The sequence below is a fragment of the Triturus cristatus genome, chromosome 1_1 (assembly GCF_964204655.1).
Source record: "Triturus cristatus chromosome 1_1, aTriCri1.1, whole genome shotgun sequence".
In the NCBI taxonomy this organism is placed as follows: Eukaryota; Metazoa; Chordata; class Amphibia; order Caudata; family Salamandridae; genus Triturus; species Triturus cristatus.
Window position 1 is genome coordinate 564,601,052 of NC_140579.1, and position 26,222 is coordinate 564,627,273.

Genomic DNA, 26,222 nt, shown 5'->3' on the forward strand with positions numbered 1-26,222 from the left:
CAAGGTGTTTTAAAAGGTAAACTAGTGTTTGCAGCATGTGCTGCTGTAGGTAATGTAATAGTTGACAGTTCTAGTGTTTCATGCTACGGTGACCACACGTCATCCGCAGGCCAGGCGTGGCCTGCGGAAACCAATAAAGGGAGCCGGCCCGCTCGGGGGCGAGGTCTCCGACCAGATCGGTGGTGTGGGCTGGTATTTGTGCCCGGCGCTGCGTTAGCCTGCGCGCCCAGTGTCCCCGCCGTAGGCCCGGCCCCAGAACTTCACACTGGCGACGAGGGTGGGGGCAGAATTCACTGCGTGCCCCCGCGACATCTCCCGGCAGCATCCGTCAACCGATCTTCCACGGCTACGCGACGGTGCCCCGCGCGCGGGCGCGGAGACGAGGCCGAGGCCTTAGACCACGTGGGAGCACCCGCCGGCCGAGTGCCGTTTTCTTCCAGTTACACCGTGGTTCATGCGGGAACCGAAGTGACGGTGTTTCCTGCTGAGCTGCTGCTGCCACCAGTGAGGAGGCGATCACTGTGTCCCATCAAGCCTTGGTAGCTCCAAGTAAGAAAAAAAAAAAAAGAAAGTACCATAGACTGTAACTTTTTCTCATCTGGTGCCACGTGGAGTGGATCTCTTGCCTACAAGCGGTGCAGGGGCCAGGCACGGTACCTAGGGAAACACCCAGGGGAGATTCGCCCTACGGTAAAGCGGGCTCTCACACTCTGAGCCCCGAGGGAGAAAAGGAGGGACAGTCCTACAGAGACACAGGTGGGGTGTGATACCTCCCGGCTCCACCTCACCTGCACAAGCAGGCACAATGAGCAATGATGGCCAGGCGGCCGCATCAGGCACTGGAGCGGCACCCGGGCAAGCGGCTGCGCCAGCCCCTGCCCCTTTTCAACATGCCGCGTCGGGGGTCTTACCCCCTTTCAGCGAGCTGGAAGACCCGGCTACCGCGGCGCCTCGTTGGAAAATATGGATAGAGCGCCTCAACAATTACTTCATCGTCACAAGAGAAACCGACAACGCAATAAAAAGGTCGTTGCTACTGCATTATGCAGGGGATGAAATATTCAAGTTATTCAAGCATCTACCCAGCACGGGTAAAGCCGCAGACTACGACGCTGCAGTGGCCGCTCTCGATGCCCATTTCGATCCACAACTCAACCCAGATTTCGAGCGCTTCAAGTTGCGCCCGGCCCGGCAACGGGAAGGGGAGTCGATGGACGTGTTCTACGCGCGGCTGCGCGAGCTGGCGAGCACCTGTACGGAGAACGACCAACTGAAGGAAATACGCGCCCAGCTCATACAAGGGTGCAGAGACAAGACGTTAAGAGGCCTCATCCTGCACCAGCTGAAGATCGCGCTGGAGGACATGCTAGTTCTGGCAAGGGCAGCCCGGGCCAACGAAATGGAGCAAGCTCTGGTCAAGGTCCCAGTGAAGACGGAGACCATCAAGACGGAGCGGGCGGACGCCCTCCGTACCAGGCCGCGAGGAGACCACCACAAGGCATCACATCAAGAAGGATCGAAGCAAAAGTGTGGATATTGCGGGTACGAACCGCACGCAGCGAAGGACTGCCCTGCGCAAGGAAAAACGTGCACAAACTGCGGAATCCCCAATCACTTCGCGTCAGTATGCCGGAGACGCACGAGAGGCCGGGAGTTCCAAAGCCGGAAGCCACCAACTAAGGCGGTGCGACAGCTGTCTGTAACGGAAAGGAGGCTGCCAGTGGAGCAGACGAGAGGGATGAGATAACAGGATGTGAGTGAAGAGTCGTCAAGTGATGGGGAGGAGGAGGTACACCTGATCTCGTTTGCGAGGGAACTCAAGTTACGCCGCAGGCCCCAACCGACGTGTGTGGTACATGTGGCCGGGACGGAGGTGCACGCTGTGATCGACACGGGAGCCACGGTGAATGTAATGGGCCTCCAGCAGTACAGACGCCTAAAGCCTCGCCCGCCGGTGCAGCCGTCCAAGACGAAAATTTATGCCTACGGAGCCGACACCCCTTTGCCTCTCAAGGGAAAGATGACCGTCCCCGTCAAGGCCGATGACCACGAAGTGATGACGACAATCCATGTCATCGACCGGGAAGCCGATACCCTCATAAGCAGTCACACGGCGGAAGACCTAGGATTAATATCGTTCGCACGGAGGGTGCAAACACACCAAGTGGATGAGCTGCTCAACCAGTTTCCGGAGCTGTTTCGAGGCCTTGGCCGCATCAAGTGCGACCCCGTGAAGCTACATATCGACAAGACAGTCGTCCCGGTCGCGTTGAGGCATAGAAGAGTCCTGTTTCATTTGCGACCACTAGTGGAGAAAGAACTAGAAAACCTCGAGACTCAACGTTATCGAGAAAGTATCGGGCCCGACACCGTGGGTATCCCCGATGGTCATAGCAGAGAAACCGAAACAGCCTGGAGCGATACGGCTGTGTATTGACATGAGGCTTCCCAACAAGGCCATAAAAAGGGAGCGGCACATCAGGCCGACAATGGATGATATAGCCGATGTAAATGGATCCAAGTGGTTCTCGAAGACTGACCTAAATGCGGGATACCACCAGCTCCCGCTGGCCAAGGAGAGCTGCTACATCACGACTTTCAGCACCCATCTGGGACTCCGAAGGTACAAAAGACTAAACTTCGGGGTATCTTCGGCGGCGGAGGTATTCCAGAACACAATACGAGAGATGCTGTCGGGGCTCCCAGGAGTGTTGAACGTAAGTGACGACATCCTCATCCATTCAGCGACAGCGGCCGACCACTACCGACACCTCCGCAGCACTCTGGCGCGGCTCCAGGAGCACGGGGCCACACTTCACAGAGAGAAGTGCCAATTCTTCCAACCGTCCCTGGAATTCTTCGGGTACGTCTTCAATCAGGAAGGCATCCAGGTAGACCCTCGGAAGTCGCAATCCATCAAAGGCGCACCCGCGCCCACCTCGCCCACAGAGGTGCGCAGCTTCCTGGGCATGGCGACGTACTGCGGGAGGTTCATTCCTGGTCTGGCCACGCGGGCGGAGCCCCTCAGAGCCCTTACCAAGTCGGATGCCCAGTGGCAGTGGGGACCGAAGGAAGAAGAGGCGTTCCAAGGTATCAAAGACGCCCTCCTGGGAGAAGCGACGCTAGCGTATTTCGACCCCACAAAGCGGACAGAGGTGTTGGTCGACGCCAGCCCCGTTGGGCTTGGCGCCGTGCTGACGCAAGAGCATGAACCAGGCCGGTGGGTCGCTCTGTCGTTTGCCAGCAAGTCCCTCACGCCCACCGAAGCACTGTATGCCCAGATAGAGCGGGAGGCCCTCGCCATCAAGTGGGCCTGTCACCATTTCCACTTATATCTCAAAGGACAGCCGTTCACGATGGTGACCGATCACCAGCCACTCGTGCCACTCTTTAAAGGAACCTCACCGAGTCCCCCACCTCGCATCGAGAGATGGGCGGTCCAACTGCAGCCCTACGAGATGGAAGTGGTATACCGACCTGGCGCCAAGAACCCGGCCGATTTCCTATCTCGCCATCCGGACAAGACGGTCATGTCAGAAGACGAAGACGACACCAACCAGTACGTGCAGCTAGTGTCGGAAGCAGCCTGCCCGCGGAAATGACACTGGAAGACATAAGTAGCGGCCCTGACCGATGGGGTGTACACCCGAACGCTGAAGGCAGTGCAAGAAGGGTCATGGGCACACTTCCTGAGGCAAGCCAACTCCTGGGGCCCAGGAGAAAGGGAACAGACGACGAAGATGTGGCAGATCCGGCACAAACTCAGCGCCACTCCGGACGGGATCCTGCTACGAGGGCCTCGGCTGGTAATACCCGAAGGACTACGACAAAAAGCCACACAAATAGCCCACGGAGGACATCAAGGGATCACGAAAATGAAATCCCGGATGAGAGAAGGTCTGGTTCCCGGAACTGGAGAAAATGGTCTAGGAGTACGTGAGGCGATGCCTGCTGTCAATTGACGGGGGCGCAGAACGGCTGGCGCCAGTGATCACGGAAGACGCATGCCCGGCCCCGTGGTCACGGGTCAGCATCGACTTCGGAAGTTTCCTGGGGGGGAGACACACCCTGGTCTTAGTAGATGGGTTCTCAAAATACCCCATAGTAGAGTTAGTGGCGTCCACAGCCTTTGTACACGTGGCACCCATCCTCAAAGACATTTGCCATGTTTGGGTTCCCAGAGGAAATCCGCAGCGATAACGGACCACCATTTCAGGGGGCTGAGTTCGCCACTTTTCTTGCACAGAGAGGGATACGCCATCGACGCATAACACCCCAATGGCCGCAGGCCAACGGAGACGTAGAGCGTTTCATGCGCTCACTGAACAAGGTGTTCCGAATTGCCGAGGTGGAACAGGCAGACCCAGAAAAGCGCCTCCACGAATTCCTGCGGGAGTACAGAAGTTCTCCCCACTGCACCACTCAGAGAAGCCCGTGGGCACTGATGCTCCATGGGCCCCGACGAGATTTACTTCCCTCGTGTTTGGGCTGGGCGCCGCCCCCACTGAGGGAAGCGGAAACACAAGACCGACGGACCCGCCGCAACAACCACACGAGCCACCGGCGGCGCGGCGCCGAGAGAATCCGCCCGGGGGCCACCGTTCTCCTACGGGACCGCCGCCCAGGAGGAAAATTCAGGACCAATTACGAACCAGGGAGCTGGACAGTCACCGCCAATCAAGGAACCATGGTCTCTGCCCGAAGGGGAGGCGAAGAAGTGTCATCTCGTGGTTCAAAGAGATACTCCAGGACCACCCGGGGACGGCCACGGAAGGACAGGCAGCCACCCCACCCCCCGGCACACCGGGGGGGGGGGCGAGAACCCCGCAAGTCCCCCGGCAAGTCCCACCCCAGCCGGCGGACCCCTTGCAAGCCCATGCCTGAGAAGCTCTCCCAGAAGATACAACCTGAGACCCAATCCAGGGCCCAGCCAAAGACTAAGACTTTGCCTGCTGAGGAGTATCCAGGAGCGGCGGACGAGGGGCACGCAAGTAGCACCACATATATGACTGTGCACATTTGAACGTAATGTTATTGTCATGTATAAGAAGAAAAAAGTTTGTTTTGGATGAAGTTGGATAGGGATGTAATAGTTGACAGTTCTAGTGTTTCATGCTACGGTGACCACACGTCATCCGCAGGCCAGGCGTGGCCTGCGGAAACCAATAAAGGGAGCCGGCCCGCTCGGGGGCGAGGTCTCCGACCAGATCGCTGGTGTGGGCTGGTATTTGTGCCCGGCGCTGCGTCAGCCTGCGCGCCCAGTGTCCCCACCGTAGGCCCGGCCCCAGAACTTCACAGGTAACATGCTTTGCACACTCCTGCCATGTAGTGTTTGTCAGACATTGCACGTTTTTTTTTCTTATAGGTTTCAAGTGATTTGTAATCTCTTGCTAGAACCTACAACACACCAGAACAAAGACTCCACCTTAGATTGTTTTTTCAGCCATTGTATATAAATGTGCTTTTTCGGAGAGGTAAATTAGTTTATTATTGGTAGTGAAAAGTTAGCTTGTCCTAATAAACTTTAACACAAACGACACACTTTCTGTTTAGTAAAGGCCCTGTGGCATCAAATCCAGAGTTCCATACATCTCCAAAAAGATGGAGAAATCTTGTAATACCAATCCAGTGTTAACTCTGCCTGTCAGTTCTATCTACTTAAGCCCCATGAGCAATGCATGAAATTACTCCCCTCAGGCAACACTTAGGCTAGGCCTCTCACAGGCCTTTTTTGAAGCTGTAATTCCAATATTCGGAATATGGGCAGTTGTGTAGTAAACCCATGCAAAGACAGCTAACTTGTGATAGGGACAGTCAGGACAAATTGCAGATTCAAAAGCCGACATCCTTAAACAGAGCTCGTTTTAGTGAGACAGTGTAAGGGGGATTGTATTTACTGAAGGCTTTGAACATAATAAAACGGATGAGACACATGTTTATATCTGAATTGTGATTGGGCGGACTAACACCCTTTAGGGCAATTAAAATGATCCTGCTTCATAATTAAAAACACAATAATAATGTATCCAATCTAATATTAAGTGATAGGCTCATGGTTCAATGTATAAAATATATATGAAGCTTATGAATCAGAGTATTAAAAGATTTCAGGGTATAACAGGTTGCTTGAGAATCTGAGTGTAAAATGTATTTAGAGAGTGAAAATATTTTAATATACATTTAACCCAAATGTTGTATTACTGACTGTAAAATAGTGTTTAAATTATTGACATCTGTTCCGCACACTTCTTGAGGCACAACATTTTTTTGAAAATGTTAGTGATTTGCGCTAATTAAGGCTGTTGATGTAAGATTTTGAAGCCCCTTATAGTTTTTGAAGTGCAGCTCAATGTTATTTATTAATGCCTCATTTTAAGTCTAGGTTGAGTCTTCCATTTGGGTAGATCATCCCATACAAAAATGAATGGATTCCTTTTAACAATTTTGGGGCATATGCATCAACATTGGCATTTGCGATTCCTTATTAGCGAAAAATAAGGAATCGCTAATAAGGAATAGCAAAAGGCTATGCATGTAGGAATCGCTATTCAAATAGCGATTCCTTAACTTTCCTTAATTGCTACTAGCAAATTGCGAGTAGCAATTAAGGAATGCCATCCCAATCATTCCTATGGGCCTCCAGGCCCATAGGAATGAATTGGAGATTGCATGAGCAAATAGCGAGTACCAGTAGGTTCTCGCAAATTGCTCATGCAATTTCAAGGGTGCAAGGGTGTCAATATGACACCCTATTGCACCCCTGAAATTGATATGTGCACATATGTTGCACACACACATGCTCTAAGGGCATGTGTGTGCACAACATGAAACTTTGAAAAATGCACAAAAGTGCATTTTTCAAACTTTTAGCAAATTACCATGCAGTTCATCTTCATGGTAATTTGCTCCCCCTATTAGCGAATTCGCTAATTTTTTTACTTTCATGCATTGCATTTAAGGAATCCCAAATAGAGATTCCTTAAATTAAGGAATCTCAATTTGGGATTCCTTAAATGCTATCGCAATTTAAGGAATCGCTATTTAAGGATTCCTTAAATAGCGATTTTTGCTTTTGGGTTGATGCATTGGGATTGGGTATTTTTAACTCAATACCGGGAGCTATTAGCGAATCGGTATTTTACCAACTAGATTTTGGCTTGATGCATGAGGCTGCATGTGTCTAGTCCTTGCTAGCCAGCTCTGCATTTCTTCCGATGTGGAGCTGCATTATCGTGTCTCTGCATTTAGCAGGTTTTTAATGAATTTGTGACTTTTCCCCAGAATGCTTACCTTCTCCAATAATGTGGAACCCGCCAATGGCTTCCTGGTTCGTTACCTCCGCCGGAAGCTCCTGGAATCGGACAGTGACATTAATGCCAACAAGGAGGAGCTGCTCAGGGTCCTGGACTGGGTTCCAAAGCTCTGGTACCACCTGCACACCTTCCTGGAAAAGCACAGCACTTCGGATTTCCTCATTGGTAGGTGGGCTCCTTGCCCAAGAGTGCCTGTGCACAGGCTTTTTTACAAGGGCAAGGCAGAGGGGCTCTTTGCCCTGAGCCTGTGCTTTTTGGGAATCCGTTCTTCTGTCACACCATGTATGTACATATTAAAAGGCAGGTTGAGACCTGTTCGTTTAAGATGGAGCTAATTCGACAACACCTCTAGATGGTGACAAATTATCTGTTTTCCCTTTCTCAGGTGTACATGTTTTCTAAATTATGAGCTGCTCTTTGAATCGGAAACCGAATATTCCAAGTTGTTGTCCCCGCCTCACAAAAGCTTCAGAAGTGTCTGATTCTGAGTTCAGCAAAAGTGAAGCTGGCAGCATCGTTTCGAATGTGACAGTAGAAGGCTTTGTTATACATCTACATCTCTTGACCATTTGTGCCTACTCTTACAGCCATTCACTGTCCCATTCTTAAGTCATTCTCCTATGTTTATCTCAAATTTTTATTGCTACTACCAGTAATATACAGTAATTGAAAGATTCTGCTTCTAGAGAAATTGACCGAGCCTTATTTCATTAACGTTTTTTTTCCAGTGAAACATGGAAAAATAAAATGTATTTCATTACATATAAAGAGAAATGGAAAATTATTGTTTCCCAGCAAAATTGTGAAACCCTCACTGCGGACATCTGCCATAGTTTTTCGGGCACACGTGTGAAGACCCAGTAGGCAAAGTCAGCCTTTCCTCTTTTCAGTGTCAATACAATTGGCTTCATCAAATTGGGCATTGGTAAATTGTTTGATTTACAATCCTCGTTGATGGCAATACTGTAATATTAAGCACTGTATAAGTCTATAGAAAACATTTTAATAGTATTATTACTAATTCAGTGACTACTGAAGCTATTAGTACGACGTTACCCAATAGTACTACTGTAGCTCTGTACCAAGTGCCATTACTATTCCTGCTGCCACTATTGAGAGTACATCAAGTACTATTAATACTACTGTATCTACTTGTTGTTCTAATGAAGCCATTACCCTGGGTCTTACGACTGAAGTTCTGTGCCAAATACTATTACTAATACTGTACTTCTACTGTAACTTCTGGTATGATGAGTTCTACTACAATTACTACTACTGCTGTTACATGCCTATTTATCCTACTACAAGTACTTCTGCTATGAGTAGTGTGTACTTTTTCAGTGCTATATCTGATACCTGTACTCATGTAACAATTACTGATATTGCCATTATTTTCTACAACTGATGCTCCTAACACTCTTAGTATCACTTCTAGTACTACTTGATGAATAAGACTCTTTTCATGGAGCCTGTGTTACAAAATTGGTCTTTTTCCAATTATTCTTCACTGGACTGCCATGATTCTGTTTTCCAAGATCTCAGCATAGTAGAATTACACCAGCTCTTTCACGGCTGGTTAGTCCTTCAGCAGTGTGTCCCAACCCTGTCACTGTACCTAACCTCACCCTTCGATCATGTGTGTCTCTTCCTGATAACCAAAGCATGTTCTTGTCTCATCTTTCAGGGCCCTGCTTCTTCCTGTCCTGTCCAATTGGGGTTGAAGATTTCCGTGTCTGGTTTATCGACCTGTGGAATAATTCCATCATACCGTACCTGCAGGAAGGTGCAAAAGATGGCGTTAAGGTATGGCACATTAATTGCAAACATTGTGACTGTTGTAACATGAAAACATTGTATTGCTCCATCGTTCTCACTCATTGTTTACTCCTCAGCCTTTCTTAATGTTTGCACTGTTTTTCATATTTTTGCATGGATTTCAATTTCAGTTAAAAAAATGTTAAACCCCTTCTTTTTTCAACAAACCCTCTTTGCTTATTTTTTAATTTTCTGTTGGGCCAGGCTTGCCCAGCGCTTATAAGTCCATCCATGTAAAATCCTGAGGAAGACCAACATTTTCAGAATGCCAATTCAGGAAGGCAGTTAAGACTTGGCTTTTTCACTTGGATTAATGCAATTGGAGGGCTGGTGTCTGACCTTTTTATTTCGCTGTCACTTGTCGTTATCGCGCCGGGACACCTCCTTGGGACGTAGCTGTTTGCGCTCTATAAATAGCCGTATTATTATTATTTTGTCTTATGACCAGGCTCAGCTGTTGTTGGCTGCATTCTCTTTCTTTGAGCATGGGCTGTGCTGGCATAGAAAATAAGCGTTATGTGGAGTAGGGTGGCCATCTCACTTAATGTCATCACAGGCACCATGCTTTCACTTCTGTTCTGTTGTGTGACAACTACAGCTTTTGAAGTCTTTTGGCCTGATCTATACTTTGGAGGGCGACCCTCTGCCTGTCAGAGTGGGAGAGGTCTTTCCTCCACCACTTTGGCTGGCCTGCCATCCACCATATTAAGAGATACTTGCTGGCCGTGCAGAGATACCTGTGCTTTTAAAGAAGCAGCCATCACAGTGGCTTCTCTGAAGGCATTGAATGTTGGGTGAGTGGCCGCCATGTTTCAGAGACCCTCACCAAACTTTTTTGTTTTCTAAAAACAATCACTTAAACTTGGAGTTTGTTATGAAAAAGAAAAAAAAATCACCCTGACACTCAGGGAGCATTTTGCCAGGATGAAGGCGGCATTTTTTTTCTTTGTGTTCAGGACAGCCAGTTTTAGCAGACAGAGTACGCCGACATGTTTGTGGCATAGTGCCATGTCTACCAAATCTAAATCAGGCAATTTTTAGGTCTCGCGCCTATCCTTTTGCACGGGGTTCAGACACGGAGCCTGGAATCGCACACGCTCGTGCGTGTGCTTTTCCTTTGGTTGCCCGCTATTGACCTTTGCGTGCGTGTTTTTTACTAAGACAGCACGCAATGGGCCAAAGGCAGGCACATTGCTCCGTACATGGCCTATTGGTGTCTGTTACGAGCACCGAAGGCCATGTGGTTTCAATTATCATGCCCAGACACAGGCACAATAAGTGAAACCACATGTTTCGCTGTGGCGTGCGCGCACCACTCATTCAATATTATATACAAGCCATAGTTGCGGCTTATTTATCTTATGCAACTAACAACCATTGTCAAAGCCAATAATCCGGACGTGTTCTAGGTATGATGTTACTTGTAGGGTAGGCAGGGGGGCCAGCTTTGAGAGGAGGCCTCTCTGGACGGTGTGATGGGCTCGAGTGGTGTGAATTGCGTAGGAAGGACAGCATGTCCTTTACCGGGGGTGTTTGGTCTCTTTTAGCTCGCACCACTGACGGTCCAGCCTGAATGGCCAGCAGGGCGGCCTTTGTCTTGCTGCCTGCCTCCGAACCGCTGCTAAAATTACAGCTCTCAAATCCCCTGGCAGCGGCATCTCTGGCCGGTGAGGAACAGGTGATGCTGGTCGGCAGCTTCCCGCCTGACATCACAGGCCTATTCTTCAAAGTGTGAAGTTTTCATGTGTGCAGAATTCTGCAACAAAGGACAAGCTGTAAGCGCGTACATTAGCACTTCCGTCTCAGTGTGGTGAGCGGGACAGCCAATCAGAGTCCAGGTTTAGGACTTAGTCTGGATGTTGGAGCAGCACATTCAAAGCATTGGCTATGAGGGCAGGAGTGAGGTGAGAGGGGTGATGGTGCTGGCAAACTGACGTGCTGATGGAGGGATGTGTAACACATAGATAGCGCTGTATAGTTCTATCCATTTCTAGGCGTTGTGCTAAGCGTTTCTGGTCTTGGAACCAAGCAGTCACGAGTGTCCCATAAAACCACTTTTTTCTCAGTTTTATGGGGCGCAACTCGACCCAAAGGTATTAGGGCGCTTTACATGAGCTCCAGTTACATTACACAAGGAAACATTCATGTATTTTGTAGTCACGGGGAGATTGTGATGTGCCCAGTATCACAGGATGTTGAGCCGACGCCGAGGCTCCAGCCTTGTTCCCTGTTCTTAACCTGCAGCTCTGTCCGTGGAGCCCCCTTATGTGTCCTTACCTCCTGAAAGGCACTTGAGTGCTGTTGACCGGCCACCCACTCAAGAATTTTGGTAAGGGTTATGCCTATGGGTGTGCGAAATTTGCAAAGTTGACTTTAGCGAAGTTCGTGAGTTTTTGTTCAAAATTTTGCAACTTGGGAAGTCCTTAGCAAAGCTAGGTTGTGTGCGAGAAAAACAGGACAAAACTTTATTTTTGGGGAAAATGGCGAAAACTACTTTCAGGGAATATATCTTATGTGCAAACTGTTTTGCATGAAGTTTCACCTATAAGAGATGACCATGAAGTTGACAAACTTTTTAAAGTAGTAATATCGGTCATGTTTCACAAAACGTCGTTGGCAATAGTACACGCCCCTAATTACGCTGGTTCCTTTTAGAAGCGCAATTAAAGTAATTTGTAAGGGGAACATTTAATTCTTGATCTATAAAATCACTAATGGTGTGAATTTACTCTTGGAACTTGAATTTGCTGTCATAGAAATTTTGCAGATATGGTGGGATTTCCATGTGAGCAGTGCTAACTGCAGGGGTACGTAGGTGTGCTTTTTTTGGATGTGTCGACATACAAAAGCTGGTGATAACTCATAAACTCATAAACTTACAAGTTTTATGGGACTACGCCACACAAACTTACTCCTGTCAAACACAGGAGTAAATGTTTTCCAGGTGATTATGAGGAGGCAACAACTCCAATATTCTTGACTATCTAGGAGAGTGTTATGATCTTGTGGAATTTTATTTACACGGAGAAACAAAAACTGTATAAGTTCAAATTAATTTTTGAGCCACATTTCAACATGCAGAAATGCATATCTTATACATTTCCGTGTGTGGAAATAGTAACGTCTGAGTACCTCTCACCCTACATCTGCTGCAGATTCTCAGGATATTGTGTTGTATTCTAGCAGCCTTTGTATAGTGCCTCATACCAATTGGCGATGCCTCAAAGCGCTTTAGAATGGATGAGTAAGAGTCTACTCTGTTTATTGGGATTGGTTGTCAGAGAGTGTGTTTACAATGTGGTTGTTGTGAAAGAGAATCCGCCATACATTCCTTACAAAAGTCAGTATTTTACTAGACAATGTACATTTCTGGCCTTTTCCAGGCAAGTTGTGAGAGTTGGGTCTTAGTGAGAGCTGTACAATCGATGCCGAGGCTATCTATTGAAGCAGAACTGTAATTCCACATATAAAGTGAAGTGGTGGAATTATGGAAACACCTTTTCTATTTTTAAGCCTGTAACAAGGGTGAGAGTAACATTAACCATGATTTTCTCTCACTCTGAAGTTCTGGAAAGCTTATTATAGTTTGATTTTCTTCTCTCAACACATCTGTCCAGAAGAACAGCCACATTCAAAGGTGGAACTTGCTGTAAGGGGCGCACTACAGTGTTTGTACCTTGTGAGTGGTCCGCCAAGGATGGGCCCCACGGAGTGTTTAGACATGAAGAGTAAGTGGCTGGTGAGCTCTGTGCACATTAGGGAACGTGATGCTGACATCTGCTCTTTTAACGTCAAAATGAAGCTCAATTCTTGCTGTTTGATGGGTCTGTATCTCTTAGTTAAATGTGACCACAAGCCAATTTCTTTTTATGTCCCTGACACACTCTCCCATTTTCATTTTTTTTTTTTTTTAGTGTCTTCTGCAGTTGAAACAAGCATTTGCAGCAGGTCTCACATTTACGCGAGTTTAAGCTATTGACATTGTAAATGACAATGCCTTTTATTCATGTTTTAAAAATCGAAAACAAAAATAAAAGGCATTGTCATTTGCAATGTCAATAGCTCAAACTCGTGTTAATGTGAAACCTATTGCATTGAAAATGCTTGTTTTTCTTTTCATTGAACTATTTAGACTAAAACGCCTGTGACAATGATTTGGGATTAAAAAGCAGTGGTCTGGAACATCCTGCAGTTAAGGGCTTCAAAAATAGTTTCTTAGGAATGATTTTGAATACTCTACAGCAAAATACTGACATGTATGCTTAAATAGTTTCTCATTGCACGAAGGGTTTTTCTACCAAATTCTACTTGATTACTTTCCTTCGGAGAACTGTAGAGAATCCTACAGGTGAGGGAGGACTAGGCTGATTGTTCCAAGTGAACATTGTGCCATGCTTCTACAGGTGAAGTCTGGAGCGCCACATCGAGTAGTATGTAGTGTTCTTACTAGTGAGGATTTGACTTTAAATTTTTTTTTTGAGTTTTATATAGCGCGACCTTGACCCGAATCGGGTATCGGAGCGCTTTACATAGCACCAGTTACGTTACATGAGGAGACACATTCATTTTTGTGAGGCACGGGGAGATTAAGTGATTTGCCCAGTATCACAGGATGTTCAGCGTCATTGCAGACACTCTCGAACCCAGTTCCCCAGGTTCGAGGTCGACCGCCCTAGCCGTTGGGCCAACTCCTCTCCCCAAAGACTTTGTTGTCTCCCGTGCAGTGTGGAGTACACCTGCAAGTAGGGATTATAGAGGTTATCTCCTTTGAGTGTTGTGAAGGCCCTTTACATTCTGGTGGTGGTGTGGTTGTTTCTTGTGATTGGTTGAGCCTTTATTCAAGTATAGGTTGGAAAATGTATCCTCTTATATACTAAAGTGATGGCTTTCTCTTCTGACAGTTCTGGATGGTTGCCTTGTAGTTAAGTGTGTCTTCAAACTGATTCAGACAATGTACATAATAAGGAACCCTATCGCTGGTATTTCGCAGCATATACACTGGTATATGAATCTCAAACTATTCAAGTTATCTATGTGTATCATATCGTATGTCATCCTGCCATAAAGTTAACTATATGATTATTGTTGACAGATAAAATACTCCACAACACCTAGCACTATTTATCTGAGGGTTCTCTCGCTTTATGGTGCTGCCCCTCACCTATCTGTGTCCCCCCTCTTCCATTTGGTTTCTTTTGTAGCACTGCTTATCCCAAACTAAGGTGTTGGATCACTTTACCACACACACACACACACACACACACACACACACACACACACTCACACGCGCACACTCACACGCGCACACACTCACACGCGCACACACTCACGCGCGCACACTCACACGCGCACACACTCACACGCGCGCACACTCACACGCGCGCACACTCACACGCGCGCACACTCACACGCGCGCACACTCACACGCGCGCACACTCACACGCGCGCACACTCACACGCGCGCACACTCACACGCGCGCACACTCACACGCGCGCACACGCACACACGCGCGCACACTCACACGCGCGCACACGCACACACGCGCGCACACACTCTCGCACACACTCGCGTACACACTCGCGTACACACTCGCGTACACACTCGCGTACACACTCGCGTACACACTCGCGTACACACTCGCGTACACACTCTCGCACACACTCGCGTACACACTCACACACGTACACACTCACACACGTACACACTCACACACGTACACACTCACACGCGCTCACACTCGCGCACACTCACACGCGCTCACACTCACACGCGTACACACTCACACGCGCTCGCGCGCACACACTCGCGCGCCCACACGCGCGCGCCCACACTCGCGCGCACACACTCGCGCGCACACACTCGCGCACACACTCTCACACACTCTCCCTCCCTCTCTCTCCCCCTCCCTCTCTCTCGCTCCCCCCCCCTCTCCCTCTCCACCTCTCCCCCTCCACATCTCCTCTCCCCTCTTCCCCCCTCTCTCCCCCTCTCGCTCTCTCTCCCTCCCAAGGGTGTGTATCTATGAATGGAAAACGTTGCATGGGAGAATGGGGACCACAGGGTAAAGGAGCATCACATCATCCATACCGGCTATCATTGTATGTTGAGAGCACCTGTTCTGGGAAACCCAGCTCAGGAATGGGACACCGTAGCTGAAGTTATCTGTCCTACTGGGAATTTATCTATACCTAGGGCAACTCTTCTGGAAACCTTGAAATAGCAAAGTATTGAAAAAGGAAGAAAAATGTTTTGGATCCTGTGCTTTTAAGTTTGTATGAAGCACTCTGATTTCGGTTAATGGCTTACTGTGCTATATTTGAAGGGTGGAGACCAAAGGCTGCAAGTAACAGGAAGATTTTTGTCTGTTACCGGGACGGTGACCCGATGAGTTGCTTATTTGTAATACAGATGTATGATCTGATCGCTACATGTTGTGCTTTGCAGCAGGCACATTGACCCTCTGTGGTACTTAATGGTGCATCAGAACTGTGACTGGATGGAATGTTAATCTCTCCAGAGGGTGTGTTGGCCAACAGAATGGTCTTTCCATGAAGTTTTATCCCTTGAAGATTACTGGGCACATGGCGATGCCTGGGGCAGGTTTCCCAGACCTTTTTAGGACATAATAAATGTAACGTCACCCGAACTTGGAGGTTGGTACGGCAGAAACGGCCGTGCCACCAATAAGCTGGCACTTCTTGCCTCCCTTGCACTGTTTCAATATTTGACACTATCTTCTAATCTTTCACAACGTACGGCAATCTTTGACAGGCTGTGTTCTTCGGTGAGCTGAGGATGTCGACATTGCAGTATTGTGAGTTCGAAGCAGTGGCTGTTTGACAAGGGTGACGCCCAAGCACTTGCATGTATTACCAGGCGCGGATCGTCCGTTGGGGCGTAGCCCCCCACGCACCCGCCCGCGCCCGCAGCTCCCTCGGTGTCTCTGAACTTAGTTTACTTAAAATCAGAGACGCCGAGGGTGGGGAGAACTAACTGACAATGCATGTCAGTCAGCATGACGTCGGACCGTGGGCGGTCCGGCGTCATGTTGACTGACATGCATTGTCACAAGCCAGGTAAAGGCAGCACAAGTGCGCATGAGTGGGCATGGAGATTAATTTTTAGTCCGTGCCCAGTCATGCGTACTTGTGTTTTTACTGCCATTAGGAGCCCCTCGGTCTCCTAATGGACAGGCGGCGGGCGTAGCGTAAGCTGTGCCCTCAGCCAATCCTGCCGCTGCTGGCAGCGCCAGGATTGGCTGAGAGGGGTTGGCAGGCCCCTCCTCCAGTACCGTTAGTGAAGGCGCCCAGGGGATCAGAGGTCTGAGAGGTGACGTGGACCGGCTGTGAGGTAAGTTTAAAAAAAATATATATTTCATTCCCCCCCGTGCGGGGTACAGGAGAAGTACGAGGTCCTGAGAGAATCCAGCACTTCTCAAGGGCAGGATAGGTTTCCACAGGAGGAACCCCAGCTAGACTTCGCCCCCCCTCGCCCCCCTGCTGAAATTCTTCTCGCCATTGGCGCAGGCCAAAACCACTGGAAGGGTGAGGCAGAAGGTTTTTAGACCCCAGGTAGTGACACTCCTTGGATCCCCATGGTAGGGGACCCTGGGGAAATGTTTCCACGGTGGTAGGAGTTTGCAGGAGAGTTGTGTGTCCAGCAGGCCCCCCCTGGTTAATTAGTGGGGGGGGTGAGCAACCCAGGGGTGGCCCATGGTAGTGAGTAGTCCTAAAGGAGGGTAGTTCACAAGCTATGACGTGTAGTGGTAGCCCCTAGGTACTCTAGGTGGGCTAGATAACTGATCCGGAGGAGATTGGAGAGGGGGTGAGGGACTCTCTGGATTCCAAGTGAAGGGTTAGTGGTGGATCCCGAGGTGTCCGGGTAGGGTACGTGGTTACCCAAGGAAGCAAAAGGATGTCGTCCTGGAGCTTGTGTTGTGAACCTGAGATGGTGTCTGGGGCGATGTCTGGCTGAGTGACCAGTTGGGTAGGTCCTGGGAGGTCTGACCCCAGGACCGGGAGCATAGGGGTGTCCCCCCAGCTCGGTGCAGAAGGCGGACTTCTGCAAGGTAGTACCACTCTGAAGACCGGTGGGGCCAATCTTCAGTGAAGGGACCCTTTGCTTCTGAGCATGGTGGTGCAGGCCAAGCTGGGATCTTGAGGGTCCCTGGCTGATTGTGGTAGTACCAACTTGAAGACAGGTGGGGCCCATCCTAATTGAAAGGACTCTGTGCATCAGAGGGGGGTGGTACAGGCCAACCAGGGATCATGAGGGTCCTTTGGCGGTCTCCCAAGGCGCTGCAGGGAGACCAAGGAGTCCTCTGAGAGGTGGGCTTGGGTGAAGCTGACTCAGGGCTCATGGGCTCTCTAAGGATACTCTGGGAGGAAGTTGCGTCTCTCGGAGGAAAGGGTGCATAGGCCCTGTTCTCTCAGTGGAGAACAAGGAGAGGGTCTAAGTTCCGGGGTTATTTTCCGTGGGAAGCTACCAATGGGGGGAATAAGCTGCAGGATGTCTGACAAGGCACCCTCAGTGTTCCTCCCTGGCACTGCCAGTGTGGTGGTGAGGCCGGTCTGAGGTCCTATCTGGGAGCCAGGCCAGGGGCCAACCTTTGTGTCATCCCAAAAGGGTGGCGGTAGCTGAATGACCCCAGTGATAGGCTTTGGGTGAGGGTTCAGAGAGGTGCAGATTTAGGGTGCAGGGACACAAGAGAAGGAGGGTAGTGGGTGGAATAATCTCCAGAAGGGGACCAGCTAGTAACCCAGGGAATGGGGTTTAAACCGATCCCAGGTGACCGCAGCAGTGGTACCCTTGTCCAGAGAGATGGTATGCTGAGTGTTGCATGACCAAGGGCAAGGGTAGGCCTAGTTAGGCTCAGTCCATGTAGACCATGAGTGACCTAGATGCATCTAACTTAGCGCCAGGAGGGTTCCTAGGGCAGTCTGGGATCCCTGTAATGGGTGGAGGTCTCATGGCTGGAAGAAGTAGGTGGTCTGAGCGGATAACTGGTTAGTAGAGGGTCTGGTCAGAACCCCTTGTCACTGGTTATCACTGAATAGGGGAAGAGTACCCATGCATAGTGGCTATTTATTCCTCATAGGAATCAGCTGGGCATTGTCTGTGAGATGGTGGTTCTGACCATCTAAGCCTGGATTTTTCTCTTTTTGAACACCTAATTTTTGAGCTTTTACTGTGGGAGAGCCTCATAAGCTGGGACCGCCCACAGTGAACTCCACTGTAAGTTGTGTAAAAAGAATTATTCTACTGAGTCCGAAGCCATATCTGTTCTGCTTATGGGTCATTCATAAATGTCCTATTCTTCTGACTCAGCTCATAACCAGAACCTGGCCGGGTGTGACTCTGCCAGGCTGGATTAATTACCTTCCTCCCCAAGCTGTAGCATCAGAGGCCTAGCCCTTTAATGCAAGCATTCCCACGGGTGAAAGTCTTCTCTCCAAAAGGGAGAGATGGGGTGAAGCTGCAGGGTATCAATCAGCAGCTGTCACCCGGTGCCATGCACCAGGCCTGGCACGGGCCATGAAGTCAGCAAGGGGGTTTTGAGAGACCATGTGGCATGAGACCTCTTGACGATGCCATCTTGCAGTATCCTAGAGGCCTGTGCAGGAAGGAGGGAGTAGGGGCAGAGAGGTGACGTCGTTGCAGGATAGGGCAGAAGTGCCTTCCTGCCAGCTCCCTCCAATTTCTCTTAAAAGGTCGTGCACAGGAATAGGAGCTCTCTCTGGGGTGTGGTCTTACTGAGGAAGACTGGTGCTGGAGACTGGCGTCAAGGCCAATTGGAAGAAGCAACCCCCTGACTGCCCCAGCACTCTGGAGTGCACTTTTGAGGGAGTCCAGGGCCAGTGAGAAGAAGCCTGGGCTTCTGCGCAAGATGAATGAGAGCCAGGTAAAAGGCTGGCGCAGGGAGTCAGTGAAGACAGCTCCTTGCAGAGTTCACCCTCTTGGTGGTGAGGAGGGCGGCAAAAAGTGCTCTAGGCGGCTAGGCCTGGCCACCAGGAGCGAGAAGAAGCAGAGATTGTTGAAATCGGCCCCATTGGGGCTGAGATATGCCACCCCAGAAGGGAGGTGACATTTAATCGAACAGACGAAGCGCTTGAAGCTCTGCTGCCGGTCTCCGAGGAGACCCGTCGCTCCCCCGTGAAGGTGGTCATGGGGCCCAGGCTCTCAATCCTGGGCCTCCGCGAAGAAAAGTCGGGGAGCGCCAGTGCTCTTCCGGTGAAATCGCCCCTAGTGGCCTAGGAGCCTACCCTGGGCTCCCACAAACTGAAGCCATGGAGCACCTTCGCGCCCCCATGAAGTGGTTCCAGGGGGCCAGGACCCCATTTCAGGGCTCACCGAAGAGGAGTTCAGTCGAGCCCCCTGTGAAGAGATTCCAGGGACACCGGGACCACATCTCCAGGCCCTGCAGAAGAAGTCTGAGACGAGGAGGGGGGAGTGCCATCACAATCCCCAGCAACAAGGAGGAGGGGGGGGGGGGGGAGTGCTGTCGCGCTCCCCCGAGTCCCTTCCCAACCGTGCGCAGCATCCGTTTCTGCCCGCATGAGCAGGCAAACCAGATTGAAGAGCCAGCTCTTGCGGCAGCAAGCGAGGATGCTGGCAAGGCTGGGAGCAAGCGAGAGCAGCCAATGGTGGGCTCTCCAACTCACCAGCACGCGAGGTGCCCAGATGGGACCTAGTCCCCGACAAGATGTGAAGCAGTATGAGGACCCTATCGGAGGCAGTGTGGCTCTCCCCAAACCAGCTGGAGAGCTAATGCTCAGATATGCACCGTTGAGAAAAAAGCACCCGATAATGTCCTGCTGGGCACTGTTTAAGCAGGAGCAACATAGACTTCCCCAGCACAAGAGTGAAAAGTCCCCCCCCCCCCCCCCCCCCCCCCGTAAGTCTCTGGAGACTTAAAGGAAATAACCCCTCAAGGGTTCATTCATGTTTTCAAGCCTACCTTATGCTGGAACTATTTGTTTTTCACCTGGGAATTGATGCTTAGGACTACACTGAGGGATGAGAGGCTGGACATGGATTGTTTTCATGGAGACATTCCCTAGAGGTGGAAAAGTGTCATTGCTCAGGTGGTGCATTTCTGTAGTAGGGGATCTCTGTGTATAGTCATAATCTATGAATAGTTCCGCCCATGTGCGGGGACCCCGGAGCAATCAAAATATCTCTTAAGCTGTCCTGCATTTGCAAACCTGCAAAGACACTTAAGAGACAGACAAAATAATACAGCCTAATAACAATATGGCTGCACTGGCCAGCACTTCCTCTGAAGTGAACACAAAAGCCAAAATAAAGTTTAAATGTCATTTTTATTCACATCTGACATGTTCCTTTATTGTATCACACTCCCTTCACCAAAATCCCTTTAAACAATAGAGAGGAAGGGGTGGACAGACAAGCCCTATAGGCTGTCATTATGTGTCTGCTAAAGGGATACCGTGCCTTTAAGGAACTCTCCAGAGACCCCCGGTATCCCAGGATGCACAGCCAAAGCAAGTTACTTTCAGTTCTTTTTTCCGGCTCCTGCTAGCAGGACCCTGGAGCTTGAGCTCTACCCTTTTGGGCGGATATTTGGACTAAATTTTGGTTTTTTAGATAAAATAGTGTGTTCATTCGACGTCTAGAGCCTTTCTCTACTGCATCCTGCAATTTGGTGCAATTTGACCCACTCTTAGCATGGCTTTATTTGATAAATGCCCTGAGTGTGGGAGGAAAAAGGCCAAGACGGACCCACATGATGTCTGTATCCTCTGCTTGTCATCCTCGCATGTCCCTGCTACATGTGCCATCTGCAAGACCTTCTCCAAGAGGACCCTGAGGGACAGAGAGAAGATTCGCCTCCAGGGACAGGAGAAGCAGAGGACAGGTGGGACTTCGGGGCATGGAGGATCTCATTCCCCTTCCTCTGCCCATGCTTCAGCCACTGGAGGGACCTCCGGGCAGAAAAAGGAGCAGAAACAACACCTACCGGCTGGTAGGTCGCGTTCGACGTCGAAGGTGATGACGTCGACGGCGAGAGGTAAAGCACCGCTGTGTTCGCCGTCGATCCAGGGCTCTGGATTGCGGCGTTCTCGACGTTCGACGTCGAGAGAGGGGCCGGCGAGACCTAGGACTAGGTCGCCGTCGAGGATTCCACAGTCGACGTCGACACACCATCGACGTCGTACCGAGCCCCACGGACAGCGCAGATCGCCGTCGAGGCGACCCCACTCGGCTCCTTCGCCGTCGACTCATGGATCGACGCCGAGACACCGGCGACTGCCGTCGAGACGAAGAAGATCGCCGTCGAGGCACAGATCGCCGTCGAGGCACAGATCGCCGTCGAGGCGAAGGAGATCGACGTCGAGGCACGGATCGCCGTAGAGGCGAAGGAGATCGACGTCGAGGAGACCTCGTTCACCGTCGACGTCGAGAGGCTCTCCGTCGACCCGCCATTCGACGTCGAGGGGCCACCGTTCGACGTCGAGGGGATGCCGAACGGCGAGGAGACGCCGTACGAGGTCGACGATCAGTTCGACGTTGGTGACATCTGGTAACACGTCTTCGGTGATTACGATCTCCAGTCATGGATCTAGGAGAAGACGGCGCTCCCCCTCGCTTACTTCAGCATGGGATAGGCCCGCCAAGAAGAGAAGGGTGGACGGGAGTCCGGACAGTGCTGGTCCAGGTTCTCCTGCAAGGAGTGATGGAGCTCCGCAGCCTCTCCCTCAGCCGCTGCCTCAGAAGCCTCCTCCGCCTCCTCCTCCTCCGCCTCCTCCTCCTCCGCCTCCTCCTCCTCCTCCTCCTCCTCCGCCTCCTCCGCCTCCTCCTAAGCGACCTACGCCACCTCCGCCACCGCCGGTGCCTCAGCTCCCGCCGTCTCCTCGGCTACCGGCGATTCCTAAGGCTCCACGCAGACCGAGGTCACGCTCTCGATCTCGCCGGAGGTCACGGAGTAGACACAGGTCGTCCACTCACACAAGGCATGGACGACGGAGATATAGATCTCGTTCCAGAGGCACGAGGTATACGGGCTCTTCTGGCAATGGACGGCTCTCCCCCTCGTTGTCGGAAACTCCGCCTACTCGAATCTCGCCAGTGGATGATATTGCCACTTTCCAGGATGTGCTGATGAGGGGGGTGGCGAAATTGGGAATCTCAGTAGCAGTCCCGGTTCCCACTACCTCGGTGATATTTGAGACATTGCACAAGGCTCACCTGTCACGCCCCCACCTTCCTTTGGTTCCGGGTTTGGAAGAACCAGCCATGGAGGTCTTCTTGACACCAGCCGTGGTGAAGTCTGCTCCCTCACGGTTGCAGAAGAAGTACAGGGCCCCTGATTCGGACCCGGCGTTCCTCAGGGTGGACCCTCCCCCGGACTCTGTCATTGTGGTTGCGGCTTGTAAACAACACTCTACGACGCCCTCTTCCACGGCTCCTCCGGATAAGGAGAGTCGTAAGATGGACTCCTTGGGGAGGAGAATGTGCTCTGTCGGCCACGACTATGAAGGCTGCTAGCGCCTCCGCCCTGCTGGGTCGCTATGACCGATCGCTTTGGGACTCTCTGCAACAGTTTGCTGCCTCCCTGCCTAGGGACAAAAGGGAGGACTTCCAGGAGGTGCTGAACGAGGGCATGATGGTCTCCAACCAGATCATCAGTACGGCGGGGGATGTATCGTTGCTGGCGGCCCATGGGTACTGTCATGGAGTACACATGAGGAGACATTCCTGGCTGAGGCTTACCTCTCTAAAACCTGAAGCGCAGCAAAAGATTGCTAACTTGCCTTTCTCTGGCTCGACGTTGTTCGGGTCTCATGCGGATGACGAGATGGCCCGTATGAAGGCCGAAGCAGAAACCCTGAAGGCCGTGGGGTTGGAAAAACCCAAGGAGCAGAAGAAGTCATTCCGTTCCTATGGCAGGTGTTATTCTAAGCAACGCGGTCGGGGGCGTCAGTCTGGTCACCAACAGCACCAGCAACAACAACAGTTCCCGAGGCAGTCCTTTCAGAAGCGCCAGAGGGGCAGAGGCCAGCATCAATCTTCGTCTGGGAACAAAGGCCCGACCGGGTCGAAGCCCTGAAAGGTCACTTCCCCCTCGTCCGTTACCCGCTCCGGTGGGGGGAAGTATTCAATACTACCTGGCAGAGTGGAGGACAATAACTCAGGACAAGTGGGTGCTGAATATTGTTTGCAATGGATACAGTCTTCGTTTCACCAGCCCGCCTCCACAGATTCCACCAGTGCGCTCTCCCTACATGGTGCGGGAGCTCCAGTGGGAGGCGGACGTTCTGTTAAAGAAGAAGGCGATGGAAACTGTTCCTTTGAGGCAAAAAGGAAAAGGCCTTTACTCCAGGTTCTTTCTCGTCAGAAAAAAGGACAAGAACGAGTTCAGGCCTATTCTGGATCTGCGTCAAGCAAACAAGTGGATCCGCAGAGAAAAGTTCTGTATGTTGTCCCTGCATCAGATTTACCCTCAGTTGCATCGAGGAGACTGGCTGTGCGCCATAGATCTGCAGGACGCTTACTTTCATGTGCCGATCGCACCAAAGCATCGCAAGTTCCTAAGGTTTCTGGTAGGCAACAACCATTACCAGTATACAGTACTCCCGTTTGGTCTGAAGTCTGCACCACGGACGTTCTCCAAGTGCATGGCAGTGGTGGCAGCACACTTGCGGAAGAACAAAGTGTTTTTGTATCCATACCTGGACGATTGGCTGATCAAAGCTTCCACGTTCCGGGAAGCCCAGTGTCACTTCAACAGGACAGCTGCCTTGCTTCATCGCCTGGGGCTGCACATCAACATGTCGAAGTCAGTGCCGATCCCTGTGCAGTGTCTCCAGTACTTGGGGGCCTCAGTCAATACCTTGACTGCATGCGTGTGTCCTTCGGAGGAGAGATGATTATCGATCCGTGGGAAGGCCCTGCACCTCCTCTCAGCCCACTCTCCTACAGTGAGGACGGTGTACTCTTTACTGGGGTCGATGACTTCCTGCATCTTTCTCACCCCCAATGCACGTCTGCATATGCGGCCCCTGCAGGAGTGTCTGGAGGATCAATGGGTTCAGAGGCGGGGCGTTGGGAGGACACGATTCATCTGTCCCAACACGCTCTCCAATCTCTGAAATGGTGGTGCTCCTCAGAGAATGTTTGCAAGGGGACTCCCTTTCACAAGGATATTCCGGTCCAGACCATAGTGACCGATGCGTCTCTCCAGGGCTGGGGAGCGCATTCGGGCTCTCTTCAGATTCAGGGGATATGGTCACAGACGGAGATGACTTACCGCGTCAACTTTTTGGAACTCAGAGCAGTACACTTGGCCCTGAAGGCGTTCCATCCCTCCTTCACGACGAACTCCCTGCTAGTTCAGACGGACAATACTACTACCATGTATTACCTCAACAAGCAGGGGGGCTCCCATTCACGCACGCTGTCTCGGGAGGCACAGACGGTCTGGAATTGGCTGGTGGCCAGGAACCTCACGATCACGGCAACCCATCTGCCGGAGTGCAGAATGCCCAAGCCGATGCGCTCAGCAGGCTCGTTCAAGAAAATCACGAGTGGGTGCTAAACGACGACGTGCTAAGAGACGTCTTCGCAGAGTGGGGCACTCCGGACATCGATCTGTTCGCTACGGCAGAAAACAGCAAATGCCGCGACTTCGCGTCCAGGTACTACCAACCAGGGACACTGGGGAATGCCCTATGGATCAGCTGGTCCAACAGCTTTCTCTACGCCTTTCCACCCATTCCCCTGATTCCGGCGGTGCTGATCAAGCTGTCGCAATCCAGAGCCAGGATGATCCTGATTGCTCCGGAGTTGCCGAGGCAATGGTGGTTCACCGACCTTCTTCACCGGTCTGTTCTGCCACACCGGCGCCTGCCGTGTCGGCCGGACCTTCTCACGAAGTTCGGAGGACAGATGGTTCACCCCAATCTCTCGTCCTTGAGTTTGGCAGCATGGCTCCTGAGCTAGTACAGTATGGACACTTGAACCTACCTCAGGACTGTATGGAGATCTTGAAAGAGGCGAAGAGACCGTCTACGAGGACTTCTTACGCCTATAAGTGGAAGAGATTCTGCTTATGGTGCAAGGCAAAGGACATTGACCCTACATCCTGTAAAGAAGATGTTATTTTGCCTTATCTGCTACAGTTAGCTCAATCTGGGCTTAATTTTCAGTCTATTAAAGTTCATCTCGCAGCTTTGACTGCGTATAGAAAGGGCCCTTCCCAAACCTCATTTTTTCAAATCCCTGTGATTAAAGATTTTTTGGAGGGTTTGCGTAAGGTGTTTTCCCCCTGTTAGACGACCTTCTCCACCATGGGAATTGAACGTGGTGTTGTCCAGATTAATGAGGGAGCCTTTTGAGCCTATTCATAAGGCTTCTCTGCAGCATTTGTCCTGGAAGGCCGCCTTCCTTGTGGCCATTACATCGGCCAGGAGAGTAAGTGAGATTCAGGCTCTGTGTTGTCAAGAGCCGTATACTGTATTCCATGCTTCTAAAGTGGTAATGCGTACTCATCCTAAGTTTTTACCTAAAGTGATATCTGATTTCCATGTAAATCAAATGATAACTTTGCCTACATTTTTTTCAGCATCCCTCCTCTCTGGCAGAGAGGTCTCTGCATTCATTAGATGTGCGTAGGGTGTTGAAATTCTATCTAGATAAGACCAAAGACATCCGCAGGTCGGATCAACTGTTTGTGAATTATGGTTCAGTAAGAACTGGTCTAGCTACCTCAAAATAGTCCATCTCCAGATGGATTGTGTCCTGTATTCAGCTTTGTTATCAGAAAGCTAATAAGACGTTAGGGGGTAAGCCTACAGCGCATTCGACTAGGGGCATAGCAGCGACTACAGCTTTGCTTAGGAATGTTCCAATTGCTGACATTTGTAAGGCTGCCACCTGGAAGTCGGTCCATACGTTTACAAAGCATTACTGCCTGGATTCTGATGCTAGGGCAGATGCGCAGGTTGGACAGGCTTCGCTGAGGAATTTGTTTGCACAGTAATTTGTTGGTGTTCGGTTTTTACTCCACCGCTGTTTGTGGGTTGGGATGGGCTTGCCATTCTATTCATAGATTATGACTATACACAGAGATC

General features: G+C 50.7%; 1 protein-coding gene across 15 annotated transcripts in view; it reads left to right on the forward strand.

The window, feature by feature from the left end:
• NAV1 (neuron navigator 1) overlaps positions 1-26,222 on the forward strand; it is a 2,160,095-nt gene that overhangs the window by 2,109,360 nt on the left and 24,513 nt on the right. For all 15 annotated transcript variants that reach the window (XM_085644319.1, XM_085644290.1, XM_085644280.1 and 12 more), the window contains 2 exons: positions 7,282-7,478; positions 8,998-9,116. In XM_085644319.1, the coding sequence (XP_085500445.1) occupies positions 7,282-7,478; positions 8,998-9,116 (316 nt within the window). The remainder of the gene's footprint in view (positions 1-7,281; positions 7,479-8,997; positions 9,117-26,222) is intronic.